The 17,132-nt window shown below is 37.5% G+C and overlaps 1 protein-coding gene across 1 annotated transcript in view; it reads right to left on the bottom strand.

Annotated features, from left to right (window-relative positions):
* The window catches only part of MRPS6 (mitochondrial ribosomal protein S6), a 63,706-nt gene extending 46,946 nt beyond the window's left edge, over positions 1-16,760 (bottom strand). The window contains exon 1 of the mRNA XM_044670236.1: positions 16,281-16,760. Within this exon, the coding sequence (XP_044526171.1) occupies positions 16,281-16,325 (45 nt within the window). The 5' untranslated portion in view covers positions 16,326-16,760. The remainder of the gene's footprint in view (positions 1-16,280) is intronic.
* Positions 16,761-17,132: the final 372 nt, after the last annotated feature.

The following is a 17,132-nucleotide window of genomic DNA, read 5'->3' as shown; positions in this document are numbered from 1 at the left end:
ATAAGCTCCAAGACTACCAAACTATTTCTATTTGTACTCTCAGCCCTTGGCACATAAAAAGAAGCACTTAAGCTACATCATTCATTCATGTTTCAGGAAATCATAAAGGGAAAGTTCCCAGAAATATCTTTTTTTAACTCCTCCCTAAGTGATTATGTCTCAGGAAGTTCTTTAAAACTTTTTTTTTTTTTTGGCTCAAACCTCCTTAGAGTTATCTGTTCTGATAACTTTTATTTTTTAGATAAGGAAACTAGAGACAAAGAAGATTAAGAAACATGTAGGATTTGAACCCAAGTCTTTGAATTCCAAATCCAGGATCTTTTTATTACACCATTACTGCTTCCTATTTTATATTCCCACAACACTTCTTCCCACTACCCTCTCACATGAGGTCCTCTTCTCATCTTTTGTTGAGAAAAGAGACCATCCACTAATTCTTTACTTGGTTTTATCTAGTCATCTCCAGTATTGTGACACTACTATTATTACACTCTCTCTCATTTTTAATTTCTCTCTTATCTAGCAATTCCTTCTCTGATGTGGAAAGACTTCCCATGGACTTAACCTCCCCTCACACAAAAAAATTCCCTACTCCTGTTAAGACTGAAAATTCTTCCACATATGTCTTCTCCTCTCTTCATCTAATCACTCACACCCTGGTGGTGGTCCTCATTAGCTCCCATGTGACTAGTGCAATAGCCTCATTATGTGGTTTTCCCAATTTGTGCCTTTCTACTCCAAAACATCCTCCACACAATTGTGAGTAATTTTCCTTAAGTTATCTGCCCAGGTCACTCTCCTACCAGCCTTTATTTGCCTCTAGGCTAAAGCATAAAGTCCCCTGTTTAGCTTTTAAAGTTCTTCACTATCTGGGTCCAACCTGTCTTTATACTCCTCATACTCCCCCCTTCTTGAACTCTATGGTCTTGCCAATTTGGTCTTTCTCAGTACTTGTTCTATATCTCCTCTTTCCATACCTTTGTACTCAATATCCTCCATGGCTGAAATGCATGTCTTCTCCATATCCATATCCTATCATTTCCAAAGCCATTTTTTTCTGATCTCTCCAACTTGAGCTCCCTTAACTACCCTGCATTTATCTTATATATTTATTCTGCATATACTTCATATAGGCACATGTTTCACACTCTTCCTCCCCCAGCCCCAAGAGAATATAAGCTCCTTCAAAGTGATTATTATTTTTAAATTTGTAGCCCTAGCATCTAGCACATAGTAGATGCTTACAGAATACTTGTTGATTTGAATGAATCAACCCGTGCCTCCTATTAAATATATTTGGAATTTCCTAGCTTTCATCCCTTTATTTTATAGTTTATACATTTCTACTGATAGTGAAATGAATGGTGGCACATTTTTTTTCAAGTACATGGGAAAAAACGTTTTTCCTCAGCCAAAATTTGACTGTCACTAATTTCTGCTTTTCTATTTATTTTTAAGATTGGGTTGACTTTTCAAGATAATCACTCATTAGTGGTAGAATATTTCAGAGTTAGGAAAAAAAGAAGGGACTGGTTACATGGTAGTTTTCTTTGATATTCCATAATTAAGGAATAATTTCATATTCTCAAAAAGTGATAGCAATGTCCCTGAAATGTATAAGGAAATGGCCTCATTACAGCCTTAACAATGGCTTCTTCACAACTATAAAGTAGGTAGTACAAGTAATAAGGGCATCAAGGCCCTAAGACAGTTAAGTGAAACTAAATACATGGCCACAAGACAAGCAACTGTCAAGTAGGATTTGAATCAAGGTTTCCTGACTCCATGTCTAGTCAGTCATAAACATATTTGGAGCAAAAAAGACCCTTAAAGATTATCTAGTCTCTCTCCATTTTACAGGGAAGGAAACTATAAGGTCAAGGAAAGGAAAAATTGTTCACCTACAGTCACATAGTTGTTGGCTAAAAGAAGGCTTCACAAGCCTCTTTAGTCAGAAAACAGGAAAAAATGTTGAGAACCACTGCTATGAGTTCATCATTCTAAACCATATATATCATATAGATGTGTCAGGAAAGCATAATTCTAAGAAAATGAGAATGACAGAATAACAGTGGATAAACCAAGTAGAACACTTTGGAAATCAGTAAGCCTACATTTTACCTCCCTCTGGTGTACCTTTTTCAAGCAAAGGATAAAATATTCTTTAAAATTTAAATCAATATACACCAAGGACTAGTGATTTTCTAGGCTGTGTCTGTGAGTTTTCTCTATTGACAGATTGCAATTAACAATGCGGGAGTTCTTTTATCTTCTTTCGTAAAGTCTAATAGAGTTGGTAGAGGGTTATTGAGTTTTTTCTTATAATCAAACATCTGGGAAATAGCAGAGGATATATTTGAAACCAAGTCTTCTCCTGAGATGGAGTCCAACAGTTTCTTATACCATCATGCTCCCTTTTACCTGTTAAAGTATACAAACTAAATTAATATGTTGCTATAAACATCCATTTCCTTTTTTCTGGTGCAAGAGGCAAATTTAATACTACTCATCTATTCTACCAGAAAGCATTAGTAATGATCAATCACCCCAGATAAAGTATATTATTCAAGGACATCCACCAGGACAACCTTGGAGCTCACATTCCCATGTTCTTTCTGCTCTACTCATACATATTTCCCACCCGGTTCCAGCTTCACCTTCCCTGAAGGCACAACTCTACAAGGTTATCTTTCAGCTTTCCAACTGAAACATGCCAGAAAATATAAAAGTACTTTTAGCTTTCAAGTAAAGATTCTTTAGCAGGAAAATAAGTTATTGCCAAATATATTTTACCTTTTAGGAGGTGTTTCTTCACTAAAATTCCTCAAGGTTAGAAAAGAAATGGATATCAATTTAGTTTCTTTCCAAGATTTTTGATGCCAGAAATGCCTACTGCTGCAATTAAATGAGCACTATATTAAAATTACCTGTTCATCTCTCAATAAAACTAGAACAATATGTGGAAGAATAGAATCTTATCACCTAAATTAATGTACTTTGAAAGAAAAAAGTTACAAAATTAGACAGGGACCAAGAGGATTCCATTATCATAATCAAGTCAATGAGCACTTATTAAGTGCTTTGTTACACGCTAAGCACTATGCACTATGCTAAGCACTAGGAATGCAAAGGAAGGTAAAAGGCATGACCCTACTCTCAAAGGGCTCACCATCTAATGGGGAAAGACAACATGGCAACAGCTACGGACCAGCAAAATAAACACAATAAATTGGAGATAGTCAACAAAAAGAAAGCACTACCATTAAGGAGAACTGGGAAAGGCTTCTTGCAGAAGGTAAGATTTCAGTTAGGACTTGAAGGAAGCCAAGTAAGCCAGGAGAGAGTTCCTGGCATCAAGGAGAGAGAACAAAATTGGGACTTGAAGGAAGCCAAGTAAGCTAGGAGAGAGTTCCAGGCATGGAGGAGAGAGAACAAAAAAGCAGAGTTGGGAGATTGAGCACGTTGTGCAAAGAATAGCAACACGGACAGTGGATCAAAACTGGATCAAATAGGATATGGCAAAGAGTAAGGTTAAGAAGCCTGGAAAGGCAGGAGGAAGTCAGGCAAGGAAGGCTGAGTGCTAACCAAAAGAGTTCATATGTGATCCTGGACTTAAGAGGGAGCCATTGAATTAAAATTTCCAGGGGAGATTATTCCTTCTATTCACAGGTTAGCACTTTAACTAAAACTGATAACCTTTGAGTTATCAGGAACAGTACAGATAGTTGAAGTGACTTGTCCCAATTCATATAAACAGAATGTGTCAGAGATGGGACTTAAAATTCAAGTCATCTTGATTCTGAAGCCAGGACAGAAGGCAAGGATGACTGTGGAGTACCAATTCAAACTGTTCTACCTCTTGCATAAGCAGGCACATTTTGAGAATCTTTCAGTGATTAGAATGAATTTCCAAACTGATGATAGATAGCACTCCTTTTTGAGTAGTTTCAATGATACTAAGTCTAGAACCCTGGAGGACAGATTTGATTGGGTTCTCCAGTCCAACATTTTACAGATGGCTTTTGAATGGAAGTGAATTGCCCAAGATCACAGTGGCAATCAGAACTGTAACTCTTTAATTCCAAATTCAATATTCTTTCTATTATACTATGCTAATACTTTTAACAAAGAGGTATTTGTTGGATTTAAGGGAAAGATTAAAAACATTTCAAGATTATTTTAAGACAAAACTTTAAGCCAGATTTTACATCATCTCCAACCAGAAAATAGAATATGACCATAGGTCACAATAGTTAACTGGTTACAGTGTGCAAAAAATTTGTTAAAAAAAATTTTTTGATACACAATTCTCCTCTTTATTATAGTTTCCCCAACTACTTTTTTTAAAAACTTAAGTGCTTAAAGAAAACAGATGAGTTTTATAAAGCACTAAAGACTAAAAGGAAATGTTTTACAAATAAATATCATTTGATTTGCTGATACTTGCAATTAAATTTCAGTTCTATGTACATAAAACTATTAGTCTTCAAAAAAGTAAAGGATTACCTGTAACTAATATCTAATAATCACTCTTAAGAATGTGCTGATCTAGAGGGGCAGCTGGGTGGCTCAATGGATTGAGAGTCAGGCCTAGAGACTAGAGGTCCTAGGTTCAAATCTGGCCTCAGATACTTCCTAGCTGTGTGACTCTGGGAAAATCACTTAACCCCCATTGCCTATCCCTTACCCCTCTTCTGCCTTGGAACCAATAAATAGTATTGATTCTAAGACAGCAGGTAAGGGTTTAAAAAAAAAAAAAAAAAAAAAAAAGAATGTGCCGATCTGGAAAATCTAAAAAGGGGTCTTCAGAATATAGAAAATTATACCCCCTTGTTGAAAGGATAAGGAAGAGCAAAAATGTGGTTAACTCTTTCTGTCTGGTTCTCCTGATTTTTACTGGGGAGAAGTCATTATGTATCTTTCCTCAAATCAAGTTATCATAACAATAATGAAATTTAAACTAAGAAGAAAATGGTACCATTACTAGACAAAAAGAAATGGATCTTTAAAGGCCAAAAAAGTGAGAATGTTAAAACTACAAATGATCCTTTCAGAATACAATTTGTAAGGAACCACTAAGGAAACTATTATGTCTAAAAGGACATATAAGATAAACTTCATAGCAACAATAAATGCTACAATGTCTTCAATTGTCGTTTCAGTCTTGTCTGACTCTCCGTGACCCCATTTGTAGTTTTCCTGGCAAAGATACAGAAGGGGTTTGTCATTTCCTTCTCCAGCTCATTTACAAATGAGAAAACTGAGATATACAAGATTAAATGACTTGCCCAAGGTCACACAGTTAGTTAATTAAGTGTCTGAGACCCAGTGCTCTATCCCACTGAAGCACTTAGTTGTGTCTTCTTTAGTACATATTAATTCATACCCTCACTAACACACTTGGGGGAGGGGGGCAGGGGAAACATCATTTTCTAAAGAAATTACTCTTTGCCTACAGATTGTATTCAAGCTTTCAAAGTGTTTTGCACAAAGGTATGCATTAACTTGTACTTATTGTTTCTTGAAATAAGCAGTCACCTAGACACACAGAAGAGAGGGGGGAAATGGTCTATGAATATCAATTTCTAACAATTCATATTCTAAAAATAAAAAAATATTTTATTCTAAGATGTATTAAGGGTCAAACTATTCTTTGCACAATTCTCTAATTAGATTTCTCTCTAATTGACCTTTTGTGGAGTAAAAGAAAATTTTTATCTTAAAAAAGTAAGTTGATACTTAAGTTTAAACCTTTACCTTATCTTTCAAGGCAGAATATCATTAAAGGATAGGCAACTAGCTAAGTAAGTGCCTTGCCCAGGTTCAAAAACAGCCAGGAAGTATTTAAGGCCAAGCACTTTATTCACTGAGCCACCTAGCTGACTCTATTTAAGTTATATTAAGGTAAATAGTATGTTACTTAATTTAAATAATAGGAATAGCACCCAGTATACATTCAATTCAGTATGCTTTTATCATATATTCACTATATACTAGACACCTAGATAAAAAAGAATAAATAAAACCAGTTTCTATCCTGAAGAAGCTTCCTACTACTTCCTCAGGATACAACAATTGGAAAGGGGAAAAAGACTTAGTATAAGTCTCTTTTCAATAGGTTCATATTTATGCAAACACAGGAATAGCTTTCATGTCCTTTTGGGACATTCAGACTATGATTTTCAACACTTGCCACTCACCCAATTTCTTATATTTTGCCAAGAGGCCAAAGATTACATGGTTATGATGTGCCCGGGAGAGAGAACCACTGTTGTAGTTGCCCTGCTACCCTCAAAAATTGAAGTGTTAATCCAAGACAGAAAGTGACAGATTCACAGGCAAAAAGTGACAGACCATATTGCTAGTTATCTTCTTCCTCTCTGGTCACATTAGAAGCATGACAGCCTTCCATGAATAAGCCATATTTATTTTCATAGTTCATTCTCCAACATCAACCAAGCAGAATAATTTCTTACCCTAATTGTATTTAAATATAATAAGGTTCCTTTGTAATCCTTTTACATTTAAAGGAAACAAAATACAGACTATTCTGAGAAAGAGGCTATCAGCATCATTATAGTGACAAAAAAAGGTCCATGACATCAAAAAGATTAAAGAATTCTTGCCCTAGAATACAATTATCAAAAGGACCAACCACATTTCTTTCTACTCCAGTCTTTCATCTTTAAAAAAAAAACTATATAACTATAACTGATAAGCTCCATTAAAAGTTCTATGTTGGGGGGCAGCTGGGTAGCTCAGTGGATTGAGGGCCAGACTGAGAGACGGGAGGTCCTAGGTTCAAATTTGACCTCGGACACTTCCCAGCCATGTGACCCTAGGCAAGTCACTTGACCCCCATTGCCTACCCTCACCACTATTCTGCCTTGGAGCCAATACACAGTATTGACTCCAAGACTGAAGGTAAGGGTTTTAAAAAAAATAAAAAAATAAAAAAAAGTTTTATGTTGAGTATAAGATGTACTAGGTGTACTAGGCATACTAACTGGTAATGCTAACAAAATACAAAACAGACAAAGGTGTTCAGAAGACAATTTTTTTTCATTAAGAGAATAGATGACAAAATCTAAAAGGTCTTTTTACAAGTTGGAAGAAACTTATATTAAGTGCATTTATATACTAAACATTTAACTATCCTACAAATGAACATAATCCAACACTTCATATTTTCAGATGTGGAAAGGAGGAAATAAAGCCTTCAGACTTTAGCCCTGGATCAGATCAGTTTGGAGGCAATGAAAATTGTAGGCCACCTGTCAGACTTGTCCATAAAACCCTAGATAGTACAATACTCAGTATCCCAGGAAAACAATACCAGCCCATTCCTGCCCTTGAAAAGTGTGCAGAGCCACCAACTCCAAAGTCAGAAAGCAGGCTAGAAGGAGCAAACAAAACAAGAATACCACAATAAAAAGCTATTGTTGTGACAGACACTCAAAATGCAAATCCAGACAAGACCAACTGGAAGATATCTACAACAGAAGCCTTGGTGAAAAATACATCTTGGGCAGAATTTCAACTAGAATTTGTCAAAGGGAAGAAGCATGAGTTTTGGTTTTTTAATGTGTTTTTATAAAATGAGAACAGTAGAGGAAAATAAACAAAAGACGTGTAAGAATTAGAAAAAACAGCCTGACAAAAAGAGATATAAAATCTTACCCAATTAACAAACTCCCTGAAAATGAGAATGAACAAATAGCAGATAATGACTCCATGGGACAAAAAATATTAAATTCCAAAGACTTAAAAAAAAAGAAAAAGAACATCTAAGACATGTCATAGACAAAACAACTAGAAAAGTGATGAAGAATAATTTAAGAGTAACTGGACTACCTGGAATTTTTTTTTTGAAGTTTAGATATCCTATTTCAAGAAAACATAAAGGACTACTACCTAGATGTCTTAGAACAAGAGGGCAAACCCACTCATCACCTCCTGAAGAAACTCTCAAAACGAAAACTTCCTGCAACCAAAATCCACTGCTCCAGGTCAAAAAAAGAATGATAAGAAGCCAAACAAAAATTCAAGTAGCAAGGAGCCATTAGTCAGGAACACATACCACTTGCAAAGGAGCCACTATTCCAAAGGAACAGAGAGTTGTTTTTGTTGTTCAATCAATTTTTTCAGTCATATCTGACTGTCTGGGGTTTTCTTGGCAAAGATACTGGAGTGGTTTGCCATGTCTTTCTCCAATTCGTTTTACAGACAAGGAAACTGAGGCAAACAGGGTGAAGTGACTTGCCCAAGGTCCCTCAGATAAGTGAGTGTCTCAGGCCAGATTTTAACTCAGATAGGAAAGGTAGGGGGAGTGAAGAGACAGAAGGGTTGTAAGAAAGAGAACTCCCAAACATTCCTTAAGAAAAGATCAGAGTTTAAAAAAAAGAAAAAAACCTGAAGTTGCAAACAAAGGAGTCAGCATGAGCCAACAAATCATAAAAGACACCATCTTGATTAATTTTTTTCCCAAGAAAAAAGTACAGGCATACCTGTATTTATGTAATAAATTCCTACAGATGTATATATAAAATGAAGTTGATGATATTTGTTATACTTTATGCCAGTATATCTGCTATGAAATGAACAAATGGTACTAAATGGGAAGATAATATTTTGGATTAGATTCACAAGACCTGAATTCAAGGTTTACTCCCAGCAAACACTGGCCATGAGCCAGGTTGAGTCTGGCCTTCAGGCAACTCTTTAAACAGTAAATTAGACTAGTTAACCAAGAAGGAAATGTGAACACAAGAATTTCAAAAAAAACAAAGGTCCAGACCGAAAGGTGGGGAGGAGAAGGGAGAGTAGTTTCAGCAGCACAACATAGCTGAAAGAGGGTTGGGCTCAGAGTAATATAGACCTGAGGTCAAATCCTGCTTCATTCTAACAGGAAACTGGGGAAATGACTCAAAATTTCTAGATATTGGGGCAGGCAGCTGGGTGGCTCAGTAGATTGAGAGTCATGACTAGAGGTCCTGGGTTCAAATCTGACCTCAGACACTTCCTAGTTGTGTGACTATGGGCAAGTCACTTAAGCCCCGTTGCCTAGTTTACCACTCTTTCTGCCTTGGAACCAATACATAGTATTGATTCTAAGACAGAAGGCATGTTTTTTTTTTTTAAATCTAGATAGCTAAAACTCTACCTAAGAATTCCTCACACATAAAAAAAAAAAAAAAAAAAAAAAACACAACAAAGATCCTTCTCAAATTTATCTTTACCTTAAAAATGATTAAGCCAGCTACGAGTCCATGTAATCACTACTTATTAACCAGATTTTTTATCTGAAAGGCAGTTTGATATAGTGGACAGAGGGCCAGCTTCAGAGTCAGAATTACCTGAATTCAAGTTCTACCTGAGTGATATTGAACAAGTCACTAACCCCTCAGTGACCAATGCAACTCTTAAAGATTATAAATCAGAGAAAAGGAACTAATGTGTGTTGTCTATCAACCAAAACAAATTTTCAATTATCAATAGCCCATAAATGTACAAGAGATAGAAACCAGTCAATAAAAGAGAAAAAAAAAGCTCTTAAGAGTACTATTAACTAGACAATATTCAGAAACCATTTCCACAAACATGTATGCTCATAAAATGACTCCATCATTTTTTGTACCTTAGCTATAGCTCTGAGGAGGTTAAAACCTTTCAATCACTTTATGGGATAAAAAAAAAAAAAATCACTCTTTTTAAAGAACAAAGGCCTCATAGAGAAAGGCTGGAATCCCTCTAAGCACTTTAATTGCTGAATATCTAGTTTTAACTCCCTGATTTCAAGCAGGAGGCAGGGAAGGTTAAGGGTGATTACTAATTATAGACTGGATAGATGGTGCTAGTAGCCCAAGGGGAAAAAACTATACTCTTAACAACAAGGGCTTAAACATTTTCATAAGTCAATTTGCTTCTATACCCCTAAACTGAATATTTGAGTATGCCAAGTACAAACAAAAAAAGGAAAAAGCAATGACCTCCCTGTCCATCATACACAATCGATTACGTGTTGGCACACATAAATTCTGTTTAGTAAAACTGAACAGAAAGCTTGCTCCTATATAAAAAAAAAAATTTGCTTTATTCCAAGAATCCCTCCTCAATATAATACTATATATTATTATTTCCCCTTAAGTAGTCTGCCATTTCCTTCTCCAGCTCATTTTACAGTTGAGGAAACTGAAGCATGTAGTGTTAAGTGACTTACCCAGGTCACATGGTTATAAGTGTTGGAGGCTAGACTTAAACTCTTGAAGATAATACCAAATTAGAATTGAGATAGGTAGGCAAGACAAAGAGATTGAGATATGGATGTAAATTGTCAAAGAAAAACAAAAAAATACTCTCTAAAAACCAAATAATTTTAACTAAAAGTTACCTTAAACCTTGCCTAACATTGCTGCAATTTTTAAAAGGATAATGTCTTTTATTTTATTATATAAATCCAGAAGGCAAACTCCCTGATTTATACAATAAAAAATACCAAAAAAAAGATAAATTTGTTGCTTTTATATACCAGCTTGTATTCATTACCTAAGTTGCATGAGGTTATTATTTAAACCATTAATTTTTCATTCCCAAGTTTAAAATACCTGGGTAGAGATGCAAAGGCATAGGGGAAAAAAATTTCCAATCACTCTTCTCCTTCATCCCAGATTAAAGTCTTCTCATGTACCATGACAATTTTTTAAGAAAACCAAATTATGCATAATACTTTTGACCTTATTAATTCTATTATCTGTATTTCTTAACCACACTATTCTTAACCTAATGTTTTTTGATCTATAAAAATGATACATACCTACACACATGTATATATATGTATACAAACATACATGTATATATTTAGAATTTTTTTCTCTAAAATGTTGATTTCCTTTGCCAACAAAATTATCAAAAAGCCTACTTCTTTCATCTTAGCTTTTCCCTTCTCTCTCTCCTTACTAAACCTGATCTCCCTACCAAAGGTTGGTTATTTTCTCACTTTCTCCCAAAACATAGTGCTACTTTAATTTTATTTCTAAAGGTTTTTTCAAAGTATGAATCATGCCTTTATTTTTAATCTCTATGCTTAGAGGTCACCAAGTATGATCTCTCATGCAACAAAGGAAACCTCTCTTCAGTATCTCCAGCAAATGATCCATTCAGCCAATGTTTTTAACAATTCACTTCAAGGGATAGGAAACTCACTATTTCAGTTGCCAATCCAGTGGGGTTCCAATACAGCCTCTGGCACTTACTGGCTCAGTAACCATGGACAAAGTCTAGTACTTAACCTCTCTCTGAGCCTTGGTTCCCTTTGGTAAAACAGAGAATACCTATTCTACCTTATCTCACAAATGAGATAATATAGGAAAGCAATTTGTGAACCTGAGAGCACTACATAAATGTCAGTTATAAGAGTGCTCTAAGTGCTTAATGCTCTCTAGTCAGGACAAAGTAAAGTTGTATTACCTCCCTTATTCTAAATAGCTTACTTTAAATCAATGTGGCCTAAGAATACACTGGCAACCTAGAGAAGCTGAATCAATCAACATGCATTTATTGTGTAACAGGTGCTATACTAAATGCTGGGTAAAAGAAAGTCAGAAGCAATTTCTTCTCTCTTCTAGTTGGGGAGGCAAGTAAATAGATATCCAAGAGATAAAGATCAAAGATCAAGCATATGTGTGTGTGGGGGGGGGGGGGGGGGGGGGGGAGGGTGGAGGTAAGAGATGAAGGAAGAAATCAATAAAGGCTCCTTCAGGTTTGAAATGAGTCCAGAGAAGTCTAGGCATGGAAAGATAACCAATACAGCCAGCAAAGATATAGAGCTGAGTGATGGAGTCTACCAAAAGTGGGGAACAGAAACTAAGTCATAGAACATGAAACCTGTAAGACTGGAAAAAATGGAAAGGGATCTGGTTTTAAAGAGATGAAGAACTTTATATTTAATCCCAGAGGTAACAAGAGAAGCAGTCCCTAAATGTTATTTGGGAAGGTAGGGGAATGGGCAGGGAGTGTCAATGCCAGACATGATTTTGAAAGTTTATTTTAACTGGTGAAGAGAGGATAAATTGCAGTGGGGATATCTGAGTCAGGGAGACTCTGAGTTTAGAGAAAGCCATTAAAAGAGTCTGGGTGACAGGTTATGAAGGTCTGCTCCAGGGTGGTAGCTGTAGGAGTCCAGGACCATAGATGTTGGGAAGGTAGAAATAACAAGATTTGGCAACAGCCTGGATATGTGACTGAGTGAGAAAAAGATGACATCAAAGCTGTTAACCTATAGGATCTGAAAGGATGATGTCCACTACACGTAATGATTTTAAACAAGAAATGATGGTATGACTTCCTCTACTATTAAGCAATATTTAACTGAGAATTTAAAATAGAGCCAAAGTATTTTTAGCCAGAGAAGGGCCTGAAGGAGTTAAAAAGTCCTTGTGCTAAACATGAACTATAAGTTCTAACTAAATTTTCCTTGCAAATTTTTCATTTATTTGTTTGTATATTTTTATTGAAGACTACTACCCGGCACCTATTAAAGATTTATGTTTTTCCATCCCTTTAGTTTTCCCTAATTCACAAAACATTAAATCTTGTTTCAAATATGTACTCTACATATCCTGAAATATATAGCAACGATTCCTCCCAAAAGTAGCTTGGCCACATCTCTAATGTGTACCTCAGAGGTGTTGAAAAACACATAGTATTGTGTTTTGAATATTTTACATTTAAGAACCATGCCATTACTACTGGGAGGAGGAAGGGAGTGGTAGGGGTAAAAGGAAACCAAACAATGGGTGTCACAACTCCAAGAAGATTGGGAATCACTCATTGCTATACAGAATATAACAGGCATGAAACAGATGGGAAATAAACACCCCTATCCAATGTATCCAATCCAATCTATAAGCAGTAATGATGCAATTATCCTTTAAATCATATTATCTTCTTATTATTTTTAAGAGGTCTCCATGTTTTCACACATTGTAGTAACACAAATATCTCTGTCACACTTTTCCTCCCAGATCTGGAGTTAACAAACATACATTCAAATCCTAACTTTATTTACTACATTTGTTACCATGAGTAAATTACTTCTTGCTGGGCCTACTTCCTCATCCATACAATGGAAGTGGGGGGTCCTAAGGAATAAAGTAACATCTAATGTCCCTTATAGCTCTAAATTTACAATCCTATTAATCTGGATTCTATAAATATTTCTGTGTACTCAGGATACACTATGTATGTGATATATCCATTACCTTTAAGTACATTTGTTCAAACTGATCTTTAAACTATTCACCTTAACAGTTTCAAATTCCAGTTTTCTGAACAACTTAAGCACAACAAATTTTATGAAACCAGGAAAAGCTTTCATGTTCATTACAGAGATATTTGGAAAAGTAGAAGAAGAAAAATGTGTGAGCTGTAATACCTTTTACTTCTAATCCACTTTAAATCCAAGATAATTTCTTCAGCCTTCTCAACCATAACATTGTTGTAAGCAATGTTCCCTCTACTAACTCCAGTGACCAAGGAACATGCATACAAAACTCACTAAGAGTTTCCATATGACTCCCTTTCCTCCAAAAAAAATCCCATGCCCATCTTATTAACTACTTAGTATCTAAATACAAGAATGATTTTGTCAATACATCATTTGATGCCAAGTGGTGCCCACATTCATAGCCCTAAGTTAGATTTGATAACTACCTGAGAAAAAGTACTAAGATAGCAAAGCATAACCAATGTTTCTGGAGACAAACTGAAGGATAAAGAGGTTATGATTTTACTGAGCTATTGGCTTCCAGACAAAATTCAAATATACATAGGCAGTCCAATAATGCTTAACAAGATTTCCTTTCTCACCTTCTACTTACTTACTTAAAAATGAAACAGGTTAAAGTGGAAATGAGAAGAGGAGAATTTCCCAGTGGCCAATAAACCAAATTTTTAACCCCTATAAATATATGGATTGCTTGAGAAGGACTCAATTTTTCCTCTACTCCCCTTATTCCCACCACAGGGATTTCTCCAGTTCTTGATTTTCTTTTGTTTCCTTTTTTTTTTGTCCCCAATTAAATTCCATGTTTATGTGAATAGCGAAAATATGAAGGAATACTATTTGGGGGCTTCTTGATTTAGTTTCTAAAGAAAAGGTAGAGGGAACAATATTATTCCTGGTCAAAGACTAGGACAGAACTCAAAATTTCTAGGGTTCAGTCCCATTAATAACTTGGAAAGTTAGCAAATTCCTCAAATGCTTTTTTTCCTTTTCCACGGCTTTTATTAAATTCTTTGGACTTTGTGATTATTATTATTAGCATTAGTTCAGCATATTATATGCCATTTTCAGAAGCTGAAGACAATCAGTAATTTTTTATATATTCTTCAAGATTAGTAAAGTTTATATTATATAGAGTATGATGTGAAAACTTATTTCTAAAACTGAAGACCATAATACCAAAGCATATACGCAGGACTCTTTTTTTCATTTCTTTTAAAGTACAAACAGAAGTTTCTGGGAAAAGCCCAAATTTCTAAGATATCCAACATAGTGTGCTAGGATAAAAAGCTGTCACCATACAGAGCATAACAAATTTGGTTAGCCTTCATTATGGCTGAGAAAGCATAAAATAAGTTAACTTTGTTCTTATGTGCCATGTCATTAAAAGTTCTTTTTGAGAAAAGTTATGTCTCTCTACCTACCTTCAATTGGCTTCTCTATCTTTCCTTTTGACTCCCTCTCTCTGTCTCTGTTAGTACCTTTTCTTTGCCTCTGGCTCCATCTGTCTCACAGGAAAGTTTCCTCTAAGACAGCAGTTGAAATTTGGATGAATAAAATAAAGATTAGGATAGGGTTAATGAAAGGTTTTTTTTTTTCCCCTTTTCCCTTAAAGTTTGATTCTTAGAATATTCATTCAAGTCAGGGGCATTGCAACAAGTCGAAAGATGACTACGTATAAGGATTCAAAGATAACTTTATTGAATTATGTTGAAAATTCAAAACACACACACACTTCCATCAAAAATCTGGCTGAGAATATATGAGACATAAAAATGTGAGCAAAAATTAGAAATGCATTTACTAGATGAACCTAGGATAGGCAGGATGTTTCAAGAAGCTTTAGAATGACCGCGTTGGTTTTGTTTTGTTAATAACATAGCAAGGTTTCCCCACTCAAGGATGGAAGAAGACTTTCAGTGTTTGATTTCCCCCCCCCCCCCCCTTTCTGGCAAAAATATTACGGTTTTAGTTCCACGTTTATCCTAAGGGGGCATGATACAGAGATGGCAGTGGGAGAGTGAGAAGAACCACCCCCTTTTCGAGAAGGTTCGAGAAATGAATGTACCCCACTCTACACATATACACCCACGTTCACAGGCAGGTGGGTAGGCATGCATACACGCACCTTACGCTAGGGAATACATACACACTGAAGATCATGTCTACATCTTTTTAAGAACATGTGGCGTGGCCAAGCACTCTCTCTCACACACACACACACACACACACACACACACACACGCACTCTCACTCTCTCACTCTCTCTCACTCTGGAGATGTATTTCAGGTGGCGCAGTAAATGGAGCGCCAGACCTGGAGTCATTAAGACTTAGATTCAAATTCAGCCTCAGACACATACTAGCCCTGTAACCCTGAGCAAGTCTCGTAACCTCTCGGAGCCTCAGTTTCCCCATCTGCAAAATTAGACTAATAATAACGCCTACCTCTTGGGGCTTCTAAGAGGTTCAAAGGAGTCAGTATGTACAAAGCGTTTTGCAACCCCTAAAAGTGCTAGGTAAAGATTAGCTATGGCCATCCTGCGCACATGCACTACACCACAGCTCACCCAGAGGCTCACGCCCCCGCGCGCCTCCACTCATTTACTCAGGTTGACACACGCACGCGCTGGTCTCCAGGCACTCGCCAGGCGCAAGCAACAAGAGTACGCGCACGCGCGTCTGCGCGCGCGTGTCTGTGTGTGTAAAAAGAAAAAAAAAAAGGAAAAAAGGACAAGCGGGAAGTAATGAATGAACCTGGCTGTGTCCTCTCAGGGCAACCCAACCCCACCCAGCCCCCCGCCCTAAAAACCCAAGGGGAGCAAGAAGCAGGAGCTGAGGATCCCCTTTCCCCAGAAGGGCACGAGGTGCCGACTCATGGTGTGGACAGAACGCCAAGCTGCAAAGAAGACAGTGAAAATGCAGAGGACGTAGGGGGCGCGGGGAGGGAGCGGAGCGAGGCAGGAGAAAGGTACGGAGGGCTAGGCCGGGTCACTTACCCGCTGCATGGCTTTCAGGATCAAAGCCAGCTCGTAACGAGGCATCCCGGAGCGCGTGGGCACCGGCTTGGGTGTCGGGATGGGCGGGAGGGCGCCAAAGGGGCGCGGCGAGGCGAGCGGGAGGTCTCGGGGCGGGGAAGGGGAAGGACAAGGACGAAACGTCGCTTTGCTCACTCCCGCTGCACTAGCAAGTTGCAGCCCCGTGTGTCAAGGCTTAAAGGCTCCCGCAGCTGCGCACAGCGCCGTTCCTCTTGTCCAATAGAAACGCTCTTTCCTGCCTTAAAGGAACCGCTATCAATTTTCCTTTACCCCTTACCCATCGACCCAACCCCTGTTTCTTACTGGTCCCTTGGCCCTGCGGGGAGTTAGTTGCCCTAGTTAGGCTGGGGATGTAACAACCAAGCCCAGGCTGTGTTCCTGAGGCAAAGACGGCGACTGGACACTCTCTCGACTCCTCTGCTGCCACGCCTACTCACTAGGCTTCTCGAAGCCTCTGACACTTACCAGGTCCCTCTTGCTTTCCTATCCTGGGTTTGCATCAGCATGTCCACCTCACTCCTTCCCCGGGGGCAAAGGAGGCCTGCTGTGGGAATGCGGACCCGAAAGACAAAATATGCTTGCGGAGGAGCCTGCTGGGGAAGGGGCAAAGCCGGAGGGGGCTTCGGGAAGGGGGGGGGGGAGAGGGAGAGGAGCTTTGTTAACATTTCCTGGAAACAGAACAATCAATTCACAAGCATTTAAGTGCCAGTTTTGCACCAGACTCTGAGCTCTTAGAGGTTTCGAATCTAAAAAACGAAACAAGCCTGACTCATTCTAATGAAAAAAAAAAAAAAAACAAACAATGAGTATACA

The sequence above is a fragment of the Gracilinanus agilis genome, chromosome 3, assembly GCF_016433145.1.
Source record: "Gracilinanus agilis isolate LMUSP501 chromosome 3, AgileGrace, whole genome shotgun sequence".
In the NCBI taxonomy this organism is placed as follows: domain Eukaryota; kingdom Metazoa; phylum Chordata; class Mammalia; order Didelphimorphia; family Didelphidae; genus Gracilinanus; species Gracilinanus agilis.
This window is presented reverse-complemented; position numbering and strand designations above follow the sequence as displayed.